The sequence below is a fragment of the Topomyia yanbarensis genome, chromosome 2 (genome assembly GCF_030247195.1).
Source record: "Topomyia yanbarensis strain Yona2022 chromosome 2, ASM3024719v1, whole genome shotgun sequence".
Lineage (NCBI taxonomy): Eukaryota > Metazoa > Arthropoda > Insecta > Diptera > Culicidae > Topomyia > Topomyia yanbarensis.
The window spans coordinates 313,704,520-313,731,386 of NC_080671.1; the positions used below are offsets into that span (position 1 = coordinate 313,704,520).

At 40.3% G+C, this 26,867-nt stretch overlaps 2 protein-coding genes across 3 annotated transcripts; one reads left to right on the plus strand and one right to left on the minus strand.

The window, feature by feature from the left end:
* The first annotated feature begins 377 nt into the window (after positions 1-377).
* LOC131683600 (protein RFT1 homolog) lies at positions 378-19,355 on the plus strand. 2 transcript variants are annotated; one of them, XM_058965709.1, is made up of 4 exons: positions 378-599; positions 654-862; positions 926-1,421; positions 18,051-19,355. In XM_058965709.1, the coding sequence occupies exons 1-4, from the start codon at positions 540-542 to the stop codon at positions 18,978-18,980; spliced, it is 1,695 nt and encodes a 564-aa protein (XP_058821692.1). In that variant the 5' UTR covers positions 378-539; the 3' UTR covers positions 18,981-19,355. The 2 variants fall into 2 exon arrangements, with proteins under 2 accessions (XP_058821692.1, XP_058821693.1); XM_058965710.1 differs by lacking the exon at positions 378-599 and having other exon boundaries at positions 727-867.
* Positions 19,356-19,438: 83 nt separating this feature from the next.
* On the minus strand, positions 19,439-23,097 carry LOC131683601 (DCN1-like protein). Its single transcript, XM_058965712.1, has 3 exons — positions 22,972-23,097; positions 22,233-22,817; positions 19,439-20,313 (listed from the first exon to the last, which is right to left on the minus strand). Exons 1-3 carry the CDS (start codon positions 22,972-22,974, stop codon positions 19,987-19,989), a joined length of 915 nt encoding a protein of 304 aa, XP_058821695.1. The 5' UTR covers positions 22,975-23,097; the 3' UTR covers positions 19,439-19,986.
* Positions 23,098-26,867: the final 3,770 nt, after the last annotated feature.

Below are 26,867 nucleotides of genomic sequence, written 5' to 3' on the forward strand. Positions count from 1 at the left end.
TGTCGAGTCGAATTTCATGAAAGATACACATGAATCAACATCTTTACCCTTGGTAGAATCAATTTCAAATGTCCTCTGGGTTGAAAATATAACAAATTAAGAGAAATCAGCAAAACAAAAGTTTGTTTACAAATCTTTTTAGCCCTATTCTAATGTTGATATGGAATTGTTCATTTTACATCTTTATTTTTTAACAAACCTGTCGATTGAGTTGAGCCACGACATATAGAAGACGTTTTTGATTCGAATCTTATGTGAGCTCTTTGGTCACCCTATGCCATTATTAGTCATCAGCTTAATGACGTTGTCACGTTTGACGCGACCACCACGAGCATCATCAGCTGCTGAGTCGAGAACCTGTTGTTTATCGTATGTACTTACAAAACAAAATAAAGGCCAGGGAATCGGGAAGGTTGGTGCTATTTATCATACACTAGATCAGCTGGATGAGTGAAAGACTATCCTAAGTTCGAGCGTTCAAAAAATGTGATTCTACAAAATATAAATACTAGGTATACACATTCGAAATCTCTGTCAAAATGGGACGAAATATTCTAGCTAGTAGTTTGCAAAACGCGTCCTTCAGTATCATATTTCAGGTAAGGTCGGAATATAGGCACAATTGATGATCTAATCATTTTTATTACTTGTAGATATTCTGTAGATGCATAACTTTTGCTATTAACGCATTCATAGTCCGGAATGTCGGTCGAGATGTACTTGGTATTACTAATGTACGCTTGCTCCTATTGGAAAGCACACTATTGTTCTTATCAAAAGAAGCCATCTTCAGGGCAGCATTAAGTTCCAAACACAACAAACAATGCAATTGGGCCCAGTTGATAAACCAGCTATGGATCACGTAAGGTGTACCATTAAATGATATTTTCAGTAAAACCTCTTTACACTGTAACTTTGTTTTCAGCGTTCCGGTTTGCTTCGTCTTGTCCATTCCCTGCCTCTATGTATGGCTTAACTGGCTTTCAACCGTAGACGATTACTACTATGTTCAGTATCGATTCGGGTGCTACGCGATTGCTTTCGCGTGCGTTATTGAACTAACCGCAGAGCCACCCATCTTCATTTCACAGGTTTTCTGTTTTGTCAAACTGAAGGTCATAATGGATACGGCTCACATTTTCATCCGCTCGTGTGTATTCATCACGATTGTGCTGTGGAATAAAAACATTACAATCTACGCCTTTGGAATAGCGCAAATCATCAGCGCTGTCACAATTATAGTTGGAAACTATGCTTTCTTCTATTTCTATATCCCACGCCTCTTGCGATATCGGAATGAATTAAAACGAGTTGATGATAAGTATGAGTTGCGGAAAACGTTTGGAAACGTCTACGAGAACATGGAGGACTTTCCATTCAATTCAATCAAGGACATGGTACCGGGAGTGTTACCTAATTCGGTGAGTAACAGATTGATCTTAGCTATTCTTTCTTGTGTCTGCTGATCATCGCTCGTCTGCGAATGTGATTCCTTATTTGTCTCAACATACTCACGGAATACTCAGATATATACAGCTATCCCATAAACAAGATCATCCGCGCATATTTCACAATCTGCGATAATCCCTGCCGTTCTGACGTAGGTGCGTAGGGGAAAGTGAGGCAACATGAGCACCCTACGGTTGAAGACAACATATTCTTCACATGCAGTTATTAAACGTACTGAAGAAAATAAAATAATCGTGGTTTGTAATGATCGATTTTTGGCTTGCTAAAAACCTTGTGGGACAATATGAGCAATCTTAAGGGGCAATATGATCATGTCGCCAAATTTGATAACAAAATTTAAAATTATTTCACTTATAAATAATAATAAGAATCATATTTTTCCATGGATTTAGTTACATGTAGTTGCCAATGAAATTCATCTTATAGTTTTTCAACAGTATTTTCGGAATTAGATATAAATTTCCATTTTGTTTTAATAATATCTAACGCTTATTTTGCCCCATACTGTAGAGCTATTTCCTCAGATTTTTTGTGGAAACTATAAAGTATTGTTAAATTATTTTTATGTTTGAAATAGTTAGAAGGACGTTAAATGTTACGGAGATGCATGTATTTTTCAATTACCGCACATATATGTCATGCGAATGCTTATTTCATATAGCTTGAATCTTATAACATTTTCGGTTCTTTGACATCCCGTTAGATTTTTGTATTTTTTGTGATTTATTTTATGTTGCAATTGAAGTATTACATCATCTAATGGTGATTGACGAAGCATTCGTGAAAACAAAACAATCAAAAATTGTTCATAGATTCTTGGAAAACGGGGTTGCTCATCTCGCCACACATGCCTATATTGCCTCACTTTCCCCTAGTAGATTTCCGGTGATTCCTCGCGGGTGGGTATTTCCTGAAATGGATCCCTTTGCTGTGTCTCTTGAAGCTTCCCGATTGGGCTCGGGTTTCGCATGGAGACCCTAATTTTTTTTGCAGCGGGTCCGTCAAAAATCAAGATGGCCATTCTTATATTCCACGATATCCGGCCCTACTGTACATCCCACTATATCGTTAACTTCGCCAGCCTCAGTGATTAAGTCAACCTGTTAAAACCTACAAATTTGTAAATGCGATCTCAACTGCGATTATGCAAACGCCAATTGTTACACGATCGATGAACGTGTCCCGATCCCCAAAGCCGGCGTATATCTTTATCTGCAACGCCCTAAAAATAATAAATAAGTCAAAGGGTTGTTTACAGGGCACGATAAACATGTAGCTTTTTTCAAGACTGTGAATATATTCACGAATGATTTAATCTATCGAACCTATCGACTCATCTGAGGACTGGAGACTGTAAACTGCTTAGGTTCGCAAATTAGTCACGTAAAGATAGGCCGCCCCTATTCTCACAGTCACGTCACCTAGTGACTAGAAGGAAGTAGTCACTAGGTGAAGTGAGTATGAGAATACGGCCCAGGAAATCTCATAGAAAAACAGGGCATATATGCGGTAATGGTCAGTATACTGCCGTTCTAAGCTAAAGTGTCCTATGCAGCGTTGGTAGCTTTGACGTTTAAATTGGGAGGAAAACAAATCGTTTATACGGCGAATTGGGTGGAAAATAAACCGCTTCTTGGTTTAAGGGGAGGGCGGCTGTATAAACATGCGAGATCTCAGTTTGCGATTTTTAACCGTCAAAAATCTCAACAGTCTTCATTAAAACCATGCTACTTCACGTTCTAGCTAGCTTTTCTGCTCCCATATGTTACCGTATGCTATAAATCGTCCCCCTTCAAACAATTTATTAATGGTTCCATTAACAGTAACAGGATTCTAAAACCTATTACAACACCATGCTACCTAGGTTCTTTCATCGCAGTGCTAGAACCTGCTTAAGTTTTACCTTCCAATGTTCAATACAAATCTACTGGAATATTTACAATAGTCCAATTGTCCATGCAAACTTTGTCGAAGACAGTCCAAATTGATAGGTTTTATCAGTTTTGAATAATATAGAAAAATAACGAAGGTATCTCAAAATTTCATTTTGCGCCGTCAACGTAAAGTGTCTCTTGCAGCACTGCTGCGTCGGAATTCAATCAGATTAATTGCAATAACTTCAGTTCTAGAACTAAAACTTACAACGTTCTGCTTACATACTTGTTTTTGTGAGGCAATCTTTCCTTAACTAAAATTTATAGTATTTTAAAAACTTTGTTGTTTATAAACAACATGGGCATCAATTATCTTTTGGCTTTAATCGATTACAATGAGGAACTATGTGAAAATTGATCTACTGGCTATTAATCGATCAATCAAAAAATGGCACTATTTGGCTAATTCACCCAAAGGCCTTTGTATAAAGGTATACCAAAAAAGTGTACCTATCGAGCAAAATTAGAATCCAACTTTGCTGCAGAGGTATCAGAGATGAATTCCAATTGTGCTCTTTTTTGACTTCACTTTTATTCAAAATAGAGGATTTTGGGGGCAAAATGACCCAGTACTCCACTTCACCTTATTTTTCCAGAAACGGAAGTGTCTCCATTCAAATGATAACGTTATATACTTTAAAAAGAGGTATAAATTGTAATTTTCTGATTGCTACTTCAAAAGTTATTACATTTAATATATTCTTCCTCCATATTTTCCACTTTCAAAAATTTGAAGCGAAGTGGGCGGGAGTCTAGAATTGTCCAAATGATGTGAAATTTGGCATCTGAGCTTACGTTGACATTTGTCACAATATGAGAAGGGGACCTTTGAGAATTCAATTTTTTTTGCTATTCTCTATGATCCAATAAATCGACTGATATTCTTCTTTTAGAGTTTTGAAAAGGTTTTATATGGATAAACCGGTGGCAAAGCTGAACACATGTTTTTCTACGCATACTACTACACATGCTCAAAAAGAAACCTTAAATTAAAAATATGTGCTATTGGATTAAATAATTTATTGTTTATTGCTTCAACTAACAAACTTATTAATCTGAAAATATTTTTTCATTAAAAAAACAATAAACATTTTTAATTTTAATAAAATAATCATTTAAAAATAATAAATCAATAAATAAATTTTGATTGAATTCAATAAATAAATTTGTCTTCCTACCATTAATTTTATTTGACGAATTTAATTCATATTTCCATTGAAGCTACAAATCTTTTTTCTGCGTGTAACTAAATTTGTTGAAAGGGTCGCGGGCGGAAGATTCTGGAGATCCTGACAGGTCACCCCTCCAAAATTTTCAATGCTCTGAGAAATTTTAAATTTGTTTCAATTTTAAATTAGTTTCGACTGAAGCTGTAGAGCTAGGTTCTCGGAAGGGCTCCCCGTCAGAATCACTATTTTCATTTTATGTGTTGTTTGCAGTTCACATATTTTCTTGAGTTTGTTCATTTTAATAATCTTACTAATTTTTTTCAGTCATTCATTTTATTCATTTCTTTCAAATTATTGATTTGATACCATTTAATTTATTATATCATTTTATAACTTTTTTATTGTCGTAAATGTCTTAGTTTAGTCATTAAATTCTGTTTATTTTTCCTTCTTTTCATTCATAAAATTTATTTTGTTTATTCTATTCACTCTATTTATTTGTTTTTATTATTTTGAACCATTTTTTTTCTTTGTTACACTATTTATTTTATTCAATTCATTTATTTTTTATTTTATTCGTTTGTTCATTTCATTCGTTTTGTTCATTTTTTTTTGTTTTCTATATTATTATTTTTCCCCGGGCTTCTTCATTTCATCAATTTTATTAATTCGGTTCAGTCATTCCTTGTTATTTCATTTAATTTGCAATAATCTTTTTTTTTTTTTCAAATTTTTAAACTATTATGTTATGTAGTCTAATTTGGCATTTGGAGAGCTGAACTAATTTGATTTATTTATTTGATTAATTTAATTTATATCAATCATTCTGTTCATTTTATCTTTCTAATTTTTTTTCATTTTTTCGCCCCATTATTTTTTTAATTTCAAGTTTTATTGATTTTCAATAATTTATTCAGTTATTCGTTCAATCCTACCTCATTCCCTTCATCCGTATATCGAAATAATCTAGGAGCTGTGGTGGCGGCATACCCAACATACTAAAACAAGCATGAATACAGCATTGATCTAATGCTGATTACATTAATGAAATTTTGTATTTTTTATGTTTACCGCGTTCCAGTGTCGACCCGTAGCTCGTAAGGTTCGTGACTGTCGAGCGCTTGTATACACGTGCTATGCGTAATATACTGATACTTTCACAATGATATTCAACATAAACAGCCACGGAGCAATAATTTGGATAAATGAGAAATGATAAACAGCATTGATTATCTCAAATCTATTGTTTCGCGCGAATTTTAACAATATTAGTAAAATAGTTTATAATGATTCCTTTTTTTATTTTATTTATTTATGTCATACACGCTATAACTAAAGACTCCCCAACAGGAGATACAAACCAGTCCGCTAAACAATCTCGGGCCTGTTGGGCAGTTTTTGCTGTATTTCCTTGGAAAAGCTTCAATGTTTTCATTTTTGATGAATGAGTGTTCCTTGAATTGTTCAAGATGTGCATTTGCTTGATGTTTCCTTGATGATTTGGGAAAGCGTAGAGAATAACTGCTGCCATGATAACTTTGGTAGCTGTACTTTTACAGCAACACATTTTACCCTGCAACAAACGCCATTTTGATGTAAAAACTCTCAACCCATCTTCTGCAACATTCCGTTATCTTGAAAGGCGATACAGGTAATCTTCGATACAACGTACCCTCGATATAACGTACCCTCGATATAGCGTCATTCGATATAACGTACATTTTTCCTCGACATAACGTACATATTTTTTAATTTATTTTTCAGGTCCAAATTTATCTTCAATTACGCATGTATTCCATATTTTAAGAATTCAGTATGTTATACACAATCTTAAAACGTACTAATTGGGCTTCTAATGAGCATGTTAGGAATTGGCTACTTCATTGAAGGTTACGAGAGCGATTTTTTTTTACAATTTCATTTGCGTATGATCGTGATTTTTTAAAACCAACCATTTATCTCAATAAATAACCCAATATCAGTATAGGGGCCCGAGGCTAGTTGGCGGTTTGGGTATGTTGGCGGAATCACTTTTTCTCCGTTTCTATTAGACATATAGCCTACCTCTCGTTATGTACCTCAAGTTATGTGAAACCCATTATCCAATGTGTTTTGGTTGCAAAACATTTTGTATTGTGGAAGTTCTGGACGATATTGTCTTTTCGAGCATACCTAGTAAATTTCCTAAATTTTAAACACTGTGTTATTTAGGGTGATGGCGGTGCTGCTCGCGGGGCAAGTTTGCGGTACTATTTACGATGCAAAAATTTTTATTTCTGGAATTCACTCCAAAGTAAGAAAATCTTTTTCTTGTGTATCTTGTCAATGCAGGAAACATTTACTTCGGCTAGTCACCTGAAGAATTTCGAAAATTTGCTATTGCTTGCTATGAAAATTTGCTATGGAGTACGCGTCAATGTCAATATTCCGGGATATTGAGACTGAAAAATAATAGCAAATGTCGATTAATATACAGTTTTCTTGAAAAGACATTCAGCATGTTCCAAAAGGACCCATGAAGTATTTGATTCTCCATTTGATTGCTTATTTTATGGTGTATCTAGACATATCGCCAACTTACCCCGGGGCCGGGGTAAGTTGGCGGTTTTTCCGCGTCACATATTTTTGTCTCTAAAAATGGAGACAATGCATCAAACATTTTAATAAAATTCAGAGATGTTGCCAACAGTCTGCCCTTCCATGCCACGTGTTCCATTTTGCAAAATCTAGGTATATCAAAGCGGTAAAAAATGAAAACTGAAAACACAGCCAACTAGCCCCGGTCTCCCCTAAGTTCTAACTGAAAACTAAAATTGATAATATTTGTGTGACCATTGTTGGTTGGTTTCGGGACTGCGGAATCTGATTCTCTGGGCCGAATGACAACGTTTAAGTTCCACGGCATGCTATGCCACAAAAAGAATGAGAGGTCATATTTGTAGTTACACGGACAACTGTGCACGCTTCACGACCGGTTTGGGGTATTTAGGAAATCGGTTAGCGGACTGAAATATATCTTTAGAAATTTTTGAATCGTGGATACAAGTGGATCTTTATACTCTGTTCCATCCGTCACAGCATATACTGTTTCCCCTTTGCGCAACGATAATTGAGCGGTGTCGCACTGCACTGTTCGTGTATCAGCGTAGCTGTATTAATGTTGATGTATTATTAATGATGTGACTTATTTCCTTCCTTCTAGCATATAAATTTGCGCTGCAAAGCAGCAACAGTCAGTTCAGTTTCAACCACGAAGCAGCAGCAACCTAATAAAGGAGTAAAATTAGTGTCATCGAAACAAGGTTTTTCATTTAGTTTTTATACGCCACCAGTCAGCGTCATTCGTTTGAGCATCGCCGGAACGGTCCTCAAGTGGCCATTGTGATTGCTCTCAACCATACAGTCCACCCGGAAGGAAAAAGAACCCCAGCTGAAGTCCGCGAAGAATCCAGAGAATTTCTTTGTAGTGACTCAGCCCTCCACGTTCCACTAACGTTCCTCCAGTCGGAACATCTATGGTCCTTCGAGCCGGATGAAGATCAAGCCGCCGGATCGAGCCATCAAGTAGCCGCTTCGACGCCAAACGAAATCGTAAGGATTAAATTTTTTCCACCTGTGTTGCTGCATTTCATTCGTTCGGTGTGAGCCAACGCAGAACGTGTTTAATCCTGTTCGATCGCGATCAGAGCGTCGCTCGCGCAAGAAGGAAAAACAAGCAACGCGCGTACGTGTTTAATCCTGTTCAATAGCCGTTGCGCGTGTGAGAAGGAAGCCAAAACGTGTCCGTGCATGTTCAAATTTGTTAGCCGCACGTGTTTTAAGAACAATGCCAGTCGGACACTCACCGCCCATACCTTTAGTGAATCCTGAAGATGAAAATTTGATTCCACCGTTACCATCACCCACACGAAGTGAAAGTGAATCTTTTCGTGGTTTTCAGGATTCGGAAATAGCAGCTGATGCCACCACCACGAAGGAACTGATCGGACTTTTCCGACAGCGAAACCAGGTACACCGCAAATTGGTGCGGTTACATTCGACTTTCCGAGACGTCCGGCATTTCGAATTGGCCCAGCTTAACGTTATGAGCAGCAAACTTGCCAATGCTTATGCCGAGTTTAACAGCATCCAAAACCGCATAATGGCGCTCGTTCCGGATGAAAAAGTGGCAGAACAGGAAAGAGCCTGCGACGCTTTTGAAGATCTACATGATTACCTCTCCACGGCAATTGAAGGAATAATAATCCAGATGAAAAATGATGCTATTCTGCCACCCACCGCACCGCAAGTTGTAATTCAACAGCAACCATTGAAGGCACCGATTCCTACCTTCGATGGGATGTATGCAAATTGGCCAAAATTCAAAGCGGTTTTCCAGGACCTAATGGCCAACTCAGCAGACACCGATGCAATAAAATTGTACCACCTGGACAAGGCTCTTGTGGGTGCGGCGGCTGGAGTTTTGGATGAAAACATCATCAGCGCTGGTAACTATCAGCAAGCATGGGCTGTGCTGACAGAGCGATACGAAAATCAACATGTCATCGTCGAGTCACACATAAGAGGATTGCTCCAACTCAAAAGGATGTCAGGTGAGTCGTATAAGGATTTGCGAGCCCTTTTAGATGAGTCTACACGTCACGTAGAAAGCCTCCGGTATTTGAATCAGCAGCTCATCGGCATTTCGGAGCACATGGTTGTTTACACCATTACGAATGCACTGGACAAAGCGACGCGCAAGGCTTGGGAATCAACTCTTAAACGAGGTGAATTGCCTAAGTATGAGTCGACCATCGCTTTCCTTAAAACCAGATGCCAAATTTTGGAAAACTGCGAGACTTCTACACCAGTTGCACCGACGCCAGTCCCCAAATCGAAGTTCGTCACAGTAGTACCGAAGGCACCAATCCAGAAGAGTTACGCTACTACGACGGTCAACACGAATCAGGCAGAAATGTGTGAGCTTTGTGGTGGTGCGCATTTCAACTACCAGTGTGCCACGTTGAAGAACTTGAATGCATCCCAGAAGAGTGAGAAGATTCGAGCAGCGGGTGCATGTTTCAACTGCCTGCGCAAAGGCCATCGATCGAACAGATGTCCATCCAACAACAGCTGCAGAAAGTGTCAGAAGCGTCATCACACTATACTCCACGATGGTAGTGCCGAAGGGTGCAGCCAGGATGGACGTACGAAGGTACCCACCCAGCAGGTACCAGAATCGGCTAACGTTGCGACTCCAGTTCCTGTTTTGAATTCGAGCACTGCTCCTAAAGAAGATCCACCAGTTTCGACAGCCTGTTCATGCAACTATGGGCAGTCATCAAAGATAGTGCTGCTACTAACTGCAATAGTACACGCCATTGATCGACATAATTAGCCACATGAGTGCCGTGTGTTGCTCGACAGCGGTTCTCAGGTAAATTTCGTGTCCGAGAAAATGGCAGACATCCTTGGGATCCCTAAGAAACGAGCCAATGTTGCAATTACCGGCATAAACGCCTTGAAAACGCTTGCTCGAGACAAGGTTTTCGTGAAATTCTGTTCCCGTTATGAAGATTTCCATGCCAACATCGAATGTTTGGTTACACCAAAGGTGACGGGCACAATTCCATCTGTCAAGATTGACGTCACCGAATGGAACATCCCCCAAGGGATTCATTTAGCCGATCCTGAGTTCCATAAGCCTGAGAAGATCGACATGCTAGTCGGAGCTGAGCTGTTCTTCGACTTGCTGAAGCCAGGTTGTATTACTCTCGCCCACAACTTGCCACAATTACGAGACACTCACCTTGGATGGGTGGTCGCCGGAGTGATAAACGATGCCATCGTATCCAACGTAGCCATTCAACAATCCAATGTCGCATCCATTGCCCGTGTGGAAAAGTTGATGCACCAGTTCTGGAGTGTTGAAGAAGTTCCCGATGTTACGCCGCTGTCTGTAGAAGAGCAGTCATGTGAAACACATTTCCTTTCCACTCACAATCGCAATCCAAATGGACGATTTGTCGTTAGCCTACCTCTGAAGGAAAATGTTAACCAGATTGATGATTGTCGTGCCTTAGCTTTGAAGCGATTCCTGATGCTTGAAAAACGGCTGCAGCGTGACGCCGAACTTCGATCCCAGTATGTTGATTTCATTCGCGAGTACGAGGCTCTTGGACATTGTCACGAAGTGAAGGAGTCCAATGATCAATCCAATCGGGCAATGTACTATACGCCACACCACGCCGTTCTTCGACCACATAGCTCCAGCACCAAGTGTCGTGTGGTGTTCGACGCAAGCGCCAAGTCATCGTCACCAAAGCTATCGCTCAACGAAGTACTCAAGGTTGGTCCCATTGTTCAGAGGGATCTGTTTTCCATCATGCTGAGTTTCCGGAAGCATGCTGTTGTCTTTTCGGCGGACATAACAAAAATGTATCGGCAAATACTTGTGGCCCCGGAAGACACGTGCTACCAAAGAATATTTTGGAGAGAGCAGCCAACTCAACCGCTACGTGTTTTAGAATTGGATACTGTCACGTACGGCACAGCATCCGCTCCATATCAAGCCACCCGATGTTTGCTCCAGCTCGCTGAAGATGAGTCAGCAGACTTTTCCATTGGTGCTCGTATCGTAAAAGAGGATTGTTATATCGACGACGTGTTATCTGGTGCGGATACCATCGAGGAAGCCATTGAATGCCATCGCCAATTAAAGCAGATGCTCGCCCGAGGTTGTTTTCCCGTGCACAAATGGTGCTCCAACTCGGATGAGTTTATGCAGTGTATTCCAGTCGAAGAACGTGAAAAGCAGTTCACCTTGCAGGAATATGGTGCCAACGAAGCAATAAGGGTTCTTGGCTTACTGTGGGATCCGAATAACGATCAGCTTCTCATCGCTCATCAAAATCAACAATTGTCAACGCCGGCTCAACCAGCGACCAAACGGATCATATACTCCGAGATTGCAAGGTTTTTTGATCCATTGGGATTGTTCTCACCGGTGATCGTGGTCGCCAAGATTCTGATGCAGCAGCTATGGAAGACCAACGCAGGATGGGATGACATCCTGAATGAACAATTCCAACAACAATGGCGACTGTTGCAAGAATCTCTGCCTCATCTAAATTTTATTCAGGTGCCACGATGTGTGACTTTTCCGAATGCCGTGGCCTACGAACTTCATGGGTTTGCTGATGCTTCTGCCGTTGCGTATGGTGCCTGCATTTACGTGCGCAGTATTTCCGCCGATGGTTCGGCACAATTGAAACTACTCAGCAGCAAATCAAAGGTTGCACCACTGCATGAAGTAACCATCCCGAAGAAGGAATTGTGTGCTGCTCTACTGCTAACTCGCCTGCTGGAAAAGGTACTACAAGCCATACAGATGACGTTCCGAGAAATTGTTCTCTGGTCCGATAGCACAATCGTCCTGGCCTGGCTGAAGAAGCCTGCCGATCGTCTGCAAGTTTTTGTGCGAAATCGCGTGGCAGAGATCCAGAGAACCACCGGAAACTTCAAGTGGTGTTACGTTCGTTCGGGAAGCAATCCAGCTGACGCGGTATCGCGAGGTCAGTTACCGGAACAATTACTCAACAACGAACTATGGTGGAACGGCCCCGTGTTACTTAGATCAACCTACTACGAATTAGAAGATCCAGAAGAAGTTCCTGATCAGCTGCTTCCAGAGATGAAATTGGTCATCGCTACGCCAGCTGTGAAGGTCGAACTCTTTCCGTTTGTAACTAAATTCAGCAACTTTCGCAAGGTACAACGCATCATGGCATATGTTTTGAGGTTCGTCAACAATTGCCAGCAGAAGCATTTCCTCGATCGTATTCTCACTCCTTATTTGACCATCCGAGAATTGCAGCGCTCGACGGAGGTGCTCATCAAGATTTCCCAGCACGTTCAATTGGCAGACGAAATTGAACGCCTTCAGTCCAATAAAAATTGCAAGCGAGTCGGAAATCTTCGTCCATTCATCCAAGATGGCTTGCTCCGAGTTGGAGGCCGACTCATTCACTCCAAGTTGCCATATGCATCAAAGCATCCAATCATATTGCCCGACAAGGATCCCATCACGACGATGCTAATCAGGACGATGCACATCGAGCTGCTTCATCCGGGCCAATCAGTGCTCATCAACGCAATTCGACAGCGGTACTGGCCGCTCAAGGCTCGTTCTACTGTGAGGCAGATTACTCGCAAATGCGTAAAATGCTTTCGTGTGAGACCGGGAGCCACAACGCAACTGATGGGGAATCTTCCGCAATCACGAATCGTGCCATCTCCACCATTCGCAGTGACTGGTGTGGACTACGCTGGTCCTTTGTTGGTAAAGCAAGGAACCTATCGTCCCAAACTCGTCAAGGCGTATGTAGCAGTGTATGTTTGCATGACCACCAAGGCCGTACACCTCGAAGCGGTTTCTGATCTGACGACGGATGCGTTCCTAGCATCACTCAGACGCTTCATCAGTCGTAGAGGATTGGTACAGCAGTTGCATTCTGATAATGCAACCAACTTTAAGGGAGCGAACCACGAGTTGAACCAGCTGTATCATCTTTTTCGAGACCAACAGATGTTCGATCAAGTTCAGCAGTTTTGCGCAGCACGTGAAATCGAGTGGCATTTCATCCCTCCTGACGCCCCTGAATTTGGCGGACTGTGGGAAGCGGCAGTGAAGTCGGCAAAAACTCACCTGAAGCGAGTCGTCGGTAATGCGCGGTTAACGTTTGAAGAATTGGCAACTATTCTCACGGAAATAGAAGCCGTGTTGAATTCTCGCCCTCTATTCAGTATCTCCACCGATCCAGCTGATCCACAAGTGATTACACCAGCACATTACCTGATAGGTCGTCCGCTCATCACACCAGCCGAGCCGTCTCTGGAAGACATCAAAGTCAACCGTTTGAGTCGATGGCAGCATTTGCAGCTCATGCGTGAGCACTTTTGGCGTGCTTGGAGACGGGATTATCTCAACACGTTGCAGCCACGGAAAAAGAATCTAAGAATGATGCCGAATCTACGCCCCGGAATGGTTGTTCTTCTCCACGACAAGACACAGCCACCTTTAAACTGGAAGCTGGGACATATCACCGCTGTCCACCCTGATGCTGAAGGCCTAGTTCGAGTAGTGGATATTTTGTCGATGGTTCTACTTTCCGCCGTCCGGTCAACAAGCTTTCCGTTCTTCCCATCGAAGACAACTCCATCGCATCTCCATCCGACGACGAATCTGTTGTCACGTAGTTCCAACCGGCGGGAGTATGTTCCATCCGTCACAGCATATACTGTTTCCCCTTTGCGCAACGATAATTGAGCGGTGTCGCACTGCACTGTTCGTGTATCAGCGTAGCTGTATTAATGTTGATGTATTATTAATGATGTGACTTATTTCCTTCCTTCTAGCATATAAATTTGCGCTGCAAAGCAGCAACAGTCAGTTCAGTTTCAACCACGAAGCAGCAGCAACCTAATAAAGGAGTAAAATTAGTGTCATCGAAACAAGGTTTTTCATTTAGTTTTTATACGCCACCAGTCAGCGTCATTCGTTTGAGCATCGCCGGAACGGTCCTCAAGTGGCCATTGCGATTGCTCTCAACCATGCAGTCCACCCGGAAGGAAAAAGAACCCCAGTTGAAGTCCGCGAAGAATCCAGAGAATTTCTTTGTAGTGACTCAGCCCTCCACGTTCCACTAACGTTCCTCCAGTCGGAACATACTCTATTCTAATGATTAAAGTTCATAAATTGCTTTTATTGTATGAGGCTCAGACGGTGGGAATATTAAAATCACTTTACAAGCCCAGACAAAATAATAATTATTGATTTAATAATTGGGAAAGGAGTCAGAATAGAGAATATTTTCGGAGGTAGAGATAGCGTAGTTGGTAACTCGATTGCCTTATACGCAGCTCACCTAGGTTCAATTCCCAACCCCGCACATAGTGTTAGAGATTTTTCTAAAGAGACTACTCTAACCCAACAAAGAGGCGAATGACCCTAAGGTTAAAACCTCTAAAATCAAAATAAAAAAAGAATATTTTCAATAAATTTAATTCATATAAGCAAAAAAATGATTATGGCATCTTTTTTATGGATCTACTATAATTTTCTTATTAGAAAAGTTGTTTCGCACTGCTAGGTAGGTAAGATTTTCAAAATTAATTACGCGTTATCAAAATTCTACAAAATAAAGTACCACGAACAACAATTCTTTGAACATTTTGCATGCTTCGATATAACGTACAATTTTTAAACCGAGATGTACGTTATATCGAAGTTTACCTGTAATTGAAAATTTGCTGCTTTCTTGACAAAAACCTCGACCTAGGACTTTAGTATGGCTTCATCACGTGTTTTGGAAGGCTCCATCAGTTAGCACAAAAGGAGGAACTGCAACTTTTTCTAAGCCGGGAAGTGTGATTGTATCAGGAATTTTGAGGTGCTGCAGATTGTATAGCAATTTTTTCCCGAATTCAGATGCTACAAAAATATCTCCGTCACTATTTTTTTTCTACATCAGCAAAGATTGGCCTACATCTATAAATTATTTTAGTGCTCTGATGATTGATTGCTTGTTATACTTGCGGTATAATATCAGAGATCGTAGACAATCCCAAGCGATAGCTTTGAGACAGTGCACGAAAACTGATCCCGTGGGCCAAGTATATATATTTCAAAAACAAAACTACAGGTATAATCGTAAACCTTATTGTATCGACCTACCGAAAAGAAACACCTAATCTTTCTTCTAATGAAATTGGATCACGCATCGTCGTGGCTTGTTTAGCAATTTCCTTTCCGATGGGAAGAAGAAAAGAAAATATCAGCACGAGATTGTGAAACTCCCCAAGAAGCATCCTTTTTGAAATAGTTTCATGCTCCCAGTACCGCCGAGATGCCCTTTTCTTCTTATTGCTCTGTTGCAATGCAGCCACTAGAAGCAATCTTTCTTGTTCGGAATTATCACAAAACATTTTATATTCATACAATAATAGAGAAATGACAATGAGCAATTATTATTTTGTAAACACAAAAACATGGGCTACTTATCTGATTTGTTTTCTTGATTTTTGACGGGACGGCATTGTGTAGACATTGAGAGTTCGAAGACGCAAACCGTCCCTTGAAAAATAGTGAACAAAAAGTTTTGTTATATGAACACAGCAAGCGATTAAAAATCGCCTTAAAAAGTTGCGCCACATAAAATGGCATAAAATGCAGATCCAACCAGTCATCAGCATCGAAGGCCGCGGATACTTCATCAAAATTGCAGCGATTGAAGTCAAAATTGAGGTCATTGATGGATTTGACAAAAGTGTCCTCTGTTTCAATTTGCATATTAAACCTCCACACGAAAGGTTTATGGTGAGTGTCTACTTTGAGTATGGAGGTCAGAGGCTCAAGAAGTTTGATTAAATCGGCGTAGTTCACGAATGCCAGATCGAGCGTCCGTCCATTTGCTGTGTTGGTACAAGAGAGTACAATACAAACGCGGAGGATTATAAGTTTTGCCTCTAAGTCTCTTACCCCCAAAGAGAAGAGGTACCCACAAAATCAAAGAGAAGCCTTAGGCGCGGTATGGGCAGTGGAATATTTTTTATTTGTATTTTGTGATATGTGACGACCAGTCTTTCCATAAACATCGACAAGTTTGCACCCGTGTACAAAATTTCGTGCACGCGTTCAACCTCAAACGTGCTTTGCCTTTGTGTACAGATTTGCATCGAACACCGAGCCCAAGCGAACGATGTGCAAACTTAGGTTTAAACACCATGTACGTACACCGTGTGCGGACACAAGAATGGCAACCACAAAACAGAATGAGTCAACGCTAGTGATGATGAGTGAGAGAAAGAGAACACTAGTGTCAAGATCCTGTGTGTACGAACACCGCGTACATGGGGTTCGGATGTGCAGACAAACATGTGCACGTGTTTTGGTACGCATTAACGCGTTCGAGTTTGCACACGAAATGTGGGTATAAGATGAGCACAGAACTAGACCGAACATGGTGTTCGATGTTCATTTGGGAAGACTGGTGACGACGTACGTAGATTTTTAAAGGGGAGAAACTAACAACGTTTTTAAAGTTTTTTGAATTTGCGTTGACAAGGGGGGCGGGGGAGTTACCGTCAAGCTACGTAATTACCAGGGGGTACTTAGTGGTTTGTGACGAAATGCTACAATGGGGGAGGGGGGTGGGGGTGTTAAAAATCACTCAAAAAATGCTACGTCATTTATGGATGGTCCCTAACATTATAATTACAAGAGGAGAGTTTTCGTTCTCATTCATCGAACATTTGAATAGTAGACGGACAAGAAAACGTCCGACTGAGAATTTGAATTGGCGGATTGAGTGGGCAGACGAAGCAAAGTTGTGATAATGAAGGGTCGGTTTGAAACTTGACAGGATGTGGTGGAGCAGGCACTACTTTGCTGCCTTCGATGTTTTGCCGTTGGTTGAGGAGGAGTGGGATTCCAAAACCCCTTGATCGTGTTATCTTCGAATTCACGGAAGTCACCTGTGGAAGCAGTCATTGCTTTGTCTTTTTTGTCAATAGGCAATTCAACTTTGAAGGAAACGTACGTTAAAGTGCGCACATCTCTTTCTTTAGGAACCAGCTTGTGAACTTCGACGCTGTTGGTGTCCAGTCTAGACTTCACCATTTCTGTTATCATCTGGTACCTGTGGTATCACCCCGAACAGGAACAACCAAAACTCCCCGTTCTGAGTAGAAGCTACTGCAATCGATGAAGTATCACCTCTATGTAAGTCGCTGCCAGACGAAAGCTTTTTTGCTGGTCTAGATACAGCTTCATCAGAATCATCGTCTCTCCTGCGTTTCTCTCTTCTTTCGGGCCTAATGAAAGGTGGTCTTCTGTTCACAACCAATAGAGCTGCAGGGACCGATTCCATCCAATATTTCAAATTGCTGCGAATTTCAGACTAAATCTCGGTCAAAATAGTATCGCAGATATCAGTTTTAAGAGCCTCTATAATATTTTTATTGGCAGCGTCGATCGATTTTCAAACAGTATCAGCAGTATACTTTTTCAAGGCAAATTTAGATTTAGAAATTGTGTAACTCTATATCCCTTCCCGCTATCAAAAACTTGTTCCCGTAGCAAAAACGAAGATGAAGAGGCATACACGGTCTTCATACAACGTTTACAACATAACGTCTATAACATTCACTTCCATCCCCGATGACTGTAAGGGCGTGACTAACGCCGTTATCGACATTTCAAAGACTCCAGAATACTCTAAAAGTAAACATTGAGGTCCATTCATTGACTCTCGGGGCAATTTCGCTTGTGCTGGTCATTCGCGATTAATTAGTAAGTAGCAACTACGAATGGTACAGTCGTCATGCTCATGTTCAATATCTTCGACATTGTCATTAATGGGTTCGCAGTTATTTACGTGTACCATTTAGACCTACAATCGCTCCAAAATTTCAGTAACCAATTTTATTATCATTTCAGAACTCTCCGTTCAACTCCGATCTGCAAACACTGGTATTTAGCTTCGCAAAGCAGGGTGTCCTGAAGCAAGTTTTGACGGAAGGGGAAAAGTACGTCATGTCCATCAGTCCGGTGCTGACATTCAGTGAACAGGCTACTTACGATGTTGTGAACAATATGGGCAGCTTGGCGGCCCGATTCATCTTCCGACCAATTGAAGACAGTAGCTATTTCTATTTCACTCAGACGATTGCTCGCGATGTCACTCTTTCGGCTCAAAACCGAGATAAAGTGAAGGAGGCTTCCTTGGTTCTTTCGTACGTATGTAAAACCGTCACTTCCATCGGTTTGTTGGGCTTCGTGTTTGGACAAAGTTATTCCGGAACGGTTCTTCTGTTATACGGCGGAATGGATTTTGTAGAAGGTGGCTTACCGGAGGTTTTACTACGGTGGCACTGTTTGGCGATAGTACTTTTAGCGTTAAATGGCATTACCGAAGGGTACATGTTTGCAACTAATACTTCGAAGGAAATCGATACATACAACTACTACATGGCGTTCTTCTCAATGGCTTTTCTGATGCTATCCTATCAGCTGACAAACTGGATTGGCCCAGTTGGGTTTATACTGGCCAATTGTAGCAACATGGGATTCCGAATCAGTTACAGTTTGTACTACATCCGTAATCAGTACAAGGAGATCGGAGAAAATCCACTGAGAAGCTTTCTTCCAGGCCCACTTTTTCTATCTACCCTGATAGGCTGTGGTTTTATCTGCAAGATATCCGAGACGTACTGCAGGTCAATGCTGTATCATGTTTTGGTTGGAGCTTTATGCACCGGAACCAGCTTGCTTACGTGGAGTTTCGAAAACCGACAACTACTACGTGCCGGACTGACGAGATACCGCGAACGAAAGACGAGTCTCACGGGCGAGACGACGATTGGATAGAATTTCTCGCACAAATATGTTGTAAATGGATTGACGACCACAGTTCTAGTAACTGCAATTGGCTGTGTTAAAGAAAAAATACATATATTTTAATTGTATCCCAATTCCTGCGGTTCAACAACTAAGTTGTTACCTTCTAACAAAATTATTATTGACCACTTGTAGCATAATTTTTGCTATTGTACCAGTTACAGTTAGTTTTAACCTTTAGAGAAAACGTGTGTGATATACCAAAGAAGATTACGGCTCCAGTTTGTTCCCGGTGTTGATTTCTCGTCCAGCATTTTTTCGCATTCAAATTGTGGTAAATGCATAGATTAGTATCAAAGATTTTCAATCAGATGATAACAAACTGAAATTGCCTATCAGTAAGAACCAGAATTCTTTCATTTCTATTCCGAACAAACCGGTTCTAGCGATATAATTAATTTCTTACACTAATTCTCAGTAATGATAGTAATTATTTATAATAGTGTAGATTTATTCAACATTCAACGAATCCAAATAGATCTTATTTGTTTCGTTTCCTTCCAAAGATATTGTATTTAACAAAAAGATTTTAGCACTACTACTAATATTCAAACTGAGTTTGTTGCAAGATATCTATTGCAAATTATCATAAAACACTGTTTCTACACCCACCAAGATCTCTTCAGTTCTATTATGGCCTGACTATGTACTACGAACAGACAGATGTTTACGTGTATGTGTGTGAATCGAATCAACAGGATGCCATTGCATACAAGGTGCAAAATAGTTCTGAATTCAGGGGCTTAGAACTCAATAGGCATTCCGTGAAAAAACAAAAAAAACAGTATGTGACTGGTTTTTGAGGTGAGAGTCGCCAAACCAAAATCGAAAGACTATTAGTCAGCAATAACAGTTACTGCGAAGAATTGTACGAGGAATTAACGGAAAAAACAAGTTGTATTCATTAAAATACATACGAGGGTAGCCTTTATCAAAAAAGTAAAGGAGGAACAACCATAATAACAGCAGTGACCATTTAGTAGTACATGTTGGCTGTACTGCTGCTACTGCTACTGTACGGATTTCCTTTGCTGGAGCTATAGGGATTGCTCACCGTCGATGATGGCGAAGAAACGGCTGATGAAGACGTGGACGGTAAGTAGACACTGGCAACTGTGCTAGTAGACGTGATCACCGAAGGATGGCTAACTTTGTTCTGCTGTTGGCACCATTCGACAAAGTCATCAATCAGTACCGGCCAGGCACCTTCCGCATCATAATTGGACATACTGTCATCGATGAAGGTAGCAAAATCCAGTAGCAAGTTCCAGGTGTCCTTTGGAATTGACCGTTTGTGATTTTCCTGCAATAGAGCAGAAAATATATTTCCAACTGGCGCTGCTTTGATACGTTTACAAGAATTATAAACTTTTTTGTGTTGAAAAACACCGTCCTCACGAAAGGGTGGTTCAACTAGTTACTTATAGTTTATTTTTATTTTTAGCGGGCTGATAGGACTGCAGCTTATAGCTTAGGGAATCTCGGTCCGTCCCGCAAGACAAAATCTGCAAAATCGAACGAATTAATAACTGTCCGCCAAGTAAACATCGGTCTACGAGAAGAGGACTAAAGTTTGCGCCAGTTTGTCTCGAAGTGCGTAACGTCAAGTCCTATATTTTGTCTAGTCCAATGTATCAAGCTCCTAACAACGCGTGTTAAATCGTCAGTGATGGAAGATTGATTCCGCTTCTGTCTTGTTCCTGATCTCATCTTGGGTCCCCTAAGTATGAAGCGGATCAATCGACTATTAACTAATTCAGAGAGCGCTGATAACCGCAATGTCCACGAATACTAATGTCCCTGTAACTATATATTCTGCCAGTTATTATTCCTGTTCTAGTGTGTATTAATTATTGTTTTGCTTGATAATTAGAAATGATTTAAGATTTTAATTGATACAATTAAGTCACACAGAACATATATCCAGTTTCAAACAAATTGAAATACTTGTTTCGTCATTTGAACTGCTTGGATATCAAATCAGAACGACAAAACCACCTTTGGTGGTCATCTCAATTACCTTTGGATGTACCTTTTACTAAACTTTTACGTTTGAGATGGAAGTCTGTTCTCTGTGCCGAAATTGATGTTGCTTTTCAGTTTTGCACGACCCAGGGGAAACTTGGCCTTAACCCCACTGCTCTGTCATCGATGTTTCGTGATATTCGTTATATGGAATATTGTTTGTTTGAGGTCCATTCAAAAACAATGTTTCGCAGATAAACAGTTTAAAAATTGCTGTTGGTTTTATTAACCCCGCTTCATTAGTACATTGCAAATTTTTAGTTTTTCTCTCGGTAATTCATGGCCTTTCCCAACTGTGTAACTGGTGGCACCAGTTACCTCCTGCTCTGCACGCATCATCACTAGAGTTAACTTATTTTTTGTGCGTATTTTTCATCCGTGTACGTTCCAATGTTTTAATCCAGTGATTCTCAATCTATTGATTGAAATTCCAAATCTTGTTTCCTAACAAATTGAAAATAACATATTGATAGCATACAAAATTGATGTTTATCTGTGGGGGTCCGCAGCAATCCAGTGTGACATCTAAGGGGTCCGTGGTACGAAAAAAATCGAGAACCTGTTTTAATCGAACTTCGTATAATTATAAACCGTTCGCTTGGGTTGTGTTACCCAATAAAAGCAATCCCCGAATCAGTTCTAAATTTTACGTGCTTTCTGCAGGAATTCTGGCTTAAATGATAGCTGATTCCATATAATTGGAAACAGAATTTCGACAGAAGCTCTGGTTCCAATGGGAAAACTGGTCTTAACAGCCTCAAATTAGTCAATCCATTGTTATTGACACATTCTAAAATTTATATAACGGTTTCCCTCAACCCGTAAATGCATACTGTTGTCATGAAGCAACATACAAAATTCTGCGATATAAATCCTCAACAAGTGGTATATTCTGGTTGCAGTTGAAAATCGAAATAGTGAACTTGCGCCTTTCGATTTTTCTCCTATTTTCGCCGTATGCAACTAAAGTGCAGCTGGTGTAGATGATGCGCAACTTGACTCTCTAACATGTACACAAGATGCGCATTAGTTGCCCACTCTGTAAATAGAAAAAAAGCAAAAGGCGCAAGTACAATATTTCGATATTCAACTACAACCAGAACATATCCTATCCATCCAGAAGAATGAGTTCCAATGCATTTAAGGGTTCAGTTCCCAATGTAACAGTTTTTAACATCAAATAATGTACAAACTTACCACCAGAAATTTACACCACAGGTCCAGAAACTTGAACCTATCCTTAAGTACTATGTTCCAGTAAGCGATGGCCATCTCCAGGTCCAACCCCTTTTGACCCGGATCTTTAGCATAGTTGAAGGTGAACTGATAAAAATCCTTGAACTTCATTGCATCCTTCAGTTCCACCTCCAGCAGGGGCAACTTGGCCTTAAGCTTATCTATGCTATCTACACCTAAGTCACTGAATCCATTCACGAATTCATCCTTGCTAAACTCGCACTGGGTTTCTGCTTTGAATCGCCAGGCAATAATTAACACCAGTTTGGACTCCGGGCTGAGATACAGATCGTCTAGGAATTTGACAACCCCGTCCGAGTTGATCTTGTTGGGATCGGCGGGGTCACGGTAGCGATTGAAGAGTTGCTCGACTTTCTTTCGATCCAGCTCCCGGTAATAGATGTCTGGGTTTTGAAAATAATTGTCACAGGACAGATCGAGCTTCCAATCATTGTTCTGCAAGCAATAGATTGCTGTCTGTTCTCCTGTTTGTGTAAGAGATATAAACTTTTTCACTTTGTCCTTCTGGTTTAGTTTAAGCTTGTGCTGAAATAGAAAAAAAAATTCGAAATCGAGCAAAATTGCTTTTGGGAAAATAATTTAACGTGTAGGAATGACCCAAACAAGCGAAGTGTTTTATTGACTTATTCCTAGTTATCTTCTAACGTCATACTGATATTCTTTTTAAAAGTACACTTACCATGTTTTAAACCAGCAGAAGTTCGTTTGGGTTCAAATATTTAGAAAAACTTTTCCAAAACAACTTTTACAAGTTTCCAATCCATTAAAAAGTTGTGACACTCACGATGTGACAGATAATAAAAACAACCCAATGTTAAAAAGACACATCCATACATGTGCACGCTTAAATTACATTGACTATTCGATGGACATATTATTGCGTATTCTACCCCGATAGACTCACAGCAAAATAATTTTGTCACAAGCTGTTCGGTTTGTTTATTTGCTGTCTCCCATGCAGTTTGATGTGAGGATATTTATTTAGCTGCTTCAAAAATTTGCACGAATGTCTATCTACATACGAAACGGACAATAAATCTCGAGAAAACTTACAATAGGACGTTAGTAACATTTGGGGTTTTCGATTGATTGACACCGGTTTAGTGGAGTGCACTGAAACTGCACTGTTTTTGCACTTTCTAGCAGAAGTGCAGAAAACTGGGTATGTTCCATTGACACTTCTGCTAGAAAGTGCAAAACCAGTGCAATCCACTACACCGGTGTCAATCAATCGAAAATCCCAATTGAGAGCCTCTCTTTGTTTACTTCCTCTTTGGATTATTACGACGTCATTACAACACTTTGCACTAATTTTCCAGTACATATCGAAAGCCGACGGTTTTTACTAGAATATTATGCAAAGAGTAGAGTAGTAAATGTTGAAATGGCCGAGTAATGAACAGAAGAGAAAGACCCCAAAGAGAATCTCTCATTGTTACTTACGTCCTATTGAAAATTTTCTCTAGAAATATTAATTAAAATTTTCATCTTTCGCACCGTCCGAGTTTTCGTTGTTTCCTGGTGCTAAACCGGTGTAGTTAAAAAAAAGAGATGGACTGATTACACCCAAGTTTGAATGACCGGTGTAGTGCACTGGTAAAAACGAAAATGCCTTAAGACAATCGCGAACTAATTCAGTGCAGTCGCTAACCTCTGTATTGAACCACCTCCTCCTTCTGAAAGGTTAAATAACAGTGTTGTGGGATCTATTCCGTACAATTTTCATACATACCCACATTTCATACAAATTAAATAAAAGTCTTGAATGACGATATAGCTGCATATATTGCTAAGAGAGACGTCAATAAAAATGGAATTTAAATTTTAAATCCAGCTAGATTTCTGAATTTAATTGTAGGATTTGTTTTGCAAATTGATTTGATTAAAAGAGATGAAATAATTGTAAAGCTTGTTTTTAATAATACATATACCCTAGAATGCAATCCCCTTCAAAATGAGCTTTATTTTTTGGATCACGGAACGAACAAAATCCTCTACCCTATTCCTCTGTTTCGTGTTGATAGATAATAGTTACCGAAACTTATTGAAAATGGCAACGCTCCGTGATCAAAGTATGCTGTTAATTTAGTTTTTTTACAAAGTCAAAATTATTTAGGGCTAAAGCCTAGTTGACAGTTCGGGAAACGTCACGGGATTTGGGTTCCTGTGTATTTTAAATAGAACTCGGGATTTCAAATCCCGTGGCGGTAAATGAGTCTACACAAAAATGACAGTTTTTATGAAGTGTAATCCCAACAGAGGGAAACATCACGCGATTTTAATACTCTACACACAAAAGTCTGACCAGGAACATTCCAACATAAATTGTTTCCGACGGGGATAATAGTATTTTTATAAGGCTTGAAATTCGGTGCAAGTTTGATACTGTAGGTAATTTTTAGAAGCAGCAGAGTTTTTGGTTTGACAGTTTGGAGAGATCCTGGCGGAAAATTTTCCCTGGTCAAATCCCGTGACCCATTTCCCGAACTGTAAACTATCCCCATAAAAAATTTGACAGTTCATAAATTTCCCAGTCGACCGACGAAATCGGGTGTTTCGAGGTCGACAGATCAATTAACCGACTATGTAGGGTCAAAGATAAACTCAAGATAGAGTGGTCAGAGATTTCCCATGTACCATTCGAATTAGACCCCTCGTTAAACTCGGTTCACCGTCAGAGTGACAGCTAAAAAAATCAAAGCGATGCTTTGAGTAACACCGTCGTCGATCTTTGCGTCGTATCTATGACAATATGTTGCTGTGAACATGTTGCCCGATTTTTCAGCTGCCAAATAAACTTTGAAGTGCTTGTAGGGGACCATCCATAAATGACGTAGCATTTTTTGAGTGATTTTTAACACCCCCCTCCCCCATCGTAGCATTTTGTCACAAACCTCTAAATACCCCCTGGTAATTACGTAGCTTGACGGTAACCCTGCCCCCCCCTTGCCACCGTAAATTTTTTTTAAAAATTCTGTTCAATTCCCCTTTAAAAAAGCTACGTAGCATGACATGACCCCTACCCCCCTGTTGTCACACATCATCACAAAATACAAAACTCCCCCCTCCCCCATATAATGCTACATCATTTATGGATGATCTCTAGCTTGATAATTAGTAAATGGATAATTTGGTTGTTACTATCACTAATGTGGATAATTTCTAAATAAATAGAATATCTATATCGACTGATATATGTTCCATTAAGTTCCATGGAATCTTGTACCAAGGCTTCGCACTATATTTGCATGCGAATCAAATGAAAGTTTTGTTCTACGTATATTTTTAATTTCAATTGCAACGTACATTACCTGTTTAGGATACGATCCGATCTGCAACAGTTCTGGTTATCACATGGCCGGAAAAAATGCATTCAGTTGCATAGTCAATAAAGTCATCATACATGTATTCTACGTAACGATTCGATAAATGTTTACATGCTACACAAGAACTTTTCCAACATTGTTTGAGTTGTAACTATAGCATTTTGTAGACGCATGCAAATAATAATCGACGCCTATATCCGAGGGGGCAGCAAAAGCATATTATTATTGAGTTCACCGGTTCACGGTTACTGATCCATCTTTTTTGAATATTTTGTATGGGACATAGTAATCTTGAGTTTATCTTTGGTAGGGTATCGTCGGTGAACAATTTTCGTCACCATAGAAATCGCCAGATTTATTCTGTGTGAATCTTGTTCCAGTATTAAACCACAGACTAACAGATATAACACTATGAGGGAATCCCCTCAAAAAACATCAATCCAGCAATTTTCCTAGAACACTAGCTCCACCTTTTATTCACAGTCCCAAACACTCATTTGCTGGTGGGTTACCCCTCAGGTTTGGGAACTATTTTTCACTAGTGGTCTATCCCCCATGTGCTTGTGCAAATGTCAGTGGCGCTATAATTGCAAATGTGGTCACAGTCCCAACTATCAGGAATCAGAATATATTGGCTCAAATGGCACGTTCCCCGTATGTAGTCGGGGATTTGTGCCTTGCCGTGTGTTTTCATCATTTCCTGAGCGGAAGGAAAGGACAAGGAGGTGTGGGGAAGTAGAATTGGAAGGGTGGGAAAAATAACAGCACAAAACAAAAATAAACAACAGGTAAGTTAAACTCACAAGTAGTTCAACTTGCCTGCGAATGAGCCTAAAGCTCTTTACCACATTGGAAGAAACTTTAGTATGTCTCTGAGTTTCAGTCGTCCAAACATGGTTTCGTCTATATAAGGACGGCTGAAGACTCGAAATCGCAATTGCGCTACCGCTGTACAGTTGCATATCAGATGATATGAGGTTCCGTAGTCGGATTCACAAAGATCACATGAAAAAGACTCAGCGCGCTGAATAGTTGCCATGTGATAATTGAGGTTGCAGTGGCCGGTTAAAGCCCTGGTCAGCATGCCGCAGTGGAGCTTCGAAAAATTTAAGAGATTTTTCGAAACCACTGGGCATGGTTGTTCTAGAAACGCCTTTGCTTGGCGACAGGTTTGTAGATTTCTCCAATAATTGCGGTGCTCGGACGAAGCCCAGGACCGTATTTTTTCCCTTATCCAACTTGTCGAAAT

What these genes read in the sequence shown, in the direction of transcription:
- LOC131683600 (XM_058965709.1), top strand. Translation starts at nt 540, where the DNA reads ATGGGACGAAATATTCTAGCTAGTAGTTTGCAAAACGCGTCCTTCAGT. An exon ending in ATAAACCAGCTATGGATCAC is followed by an intron (nt 863 to 925) that starts GTAAGGTGTACC and finishes CTTTGTTTTCAG; the next exon opens with CGTTCCGGTTTGCTTCGTCT. An exon ending in CGGGAGTGTTACCTAATTCG is followed by an intron (nt 1,422 to 18,050) that starts GTGAGTAACAGA and finishes TTATCATTTCAG; the next exon opens with AACTCTCCGTTCAACTCCGA.
- LOC131683601 (XM_058965712.1), bottom strand. An exon ending in TGTGGTGTAAATTTCTGGTG is followed by an intron (nt 20,314 to 22,232) that starts GTAAGTTTGTAC and finishes GCTCTATTGCAG; the next exon opens with GAAAATCACAAACGGTCAAT.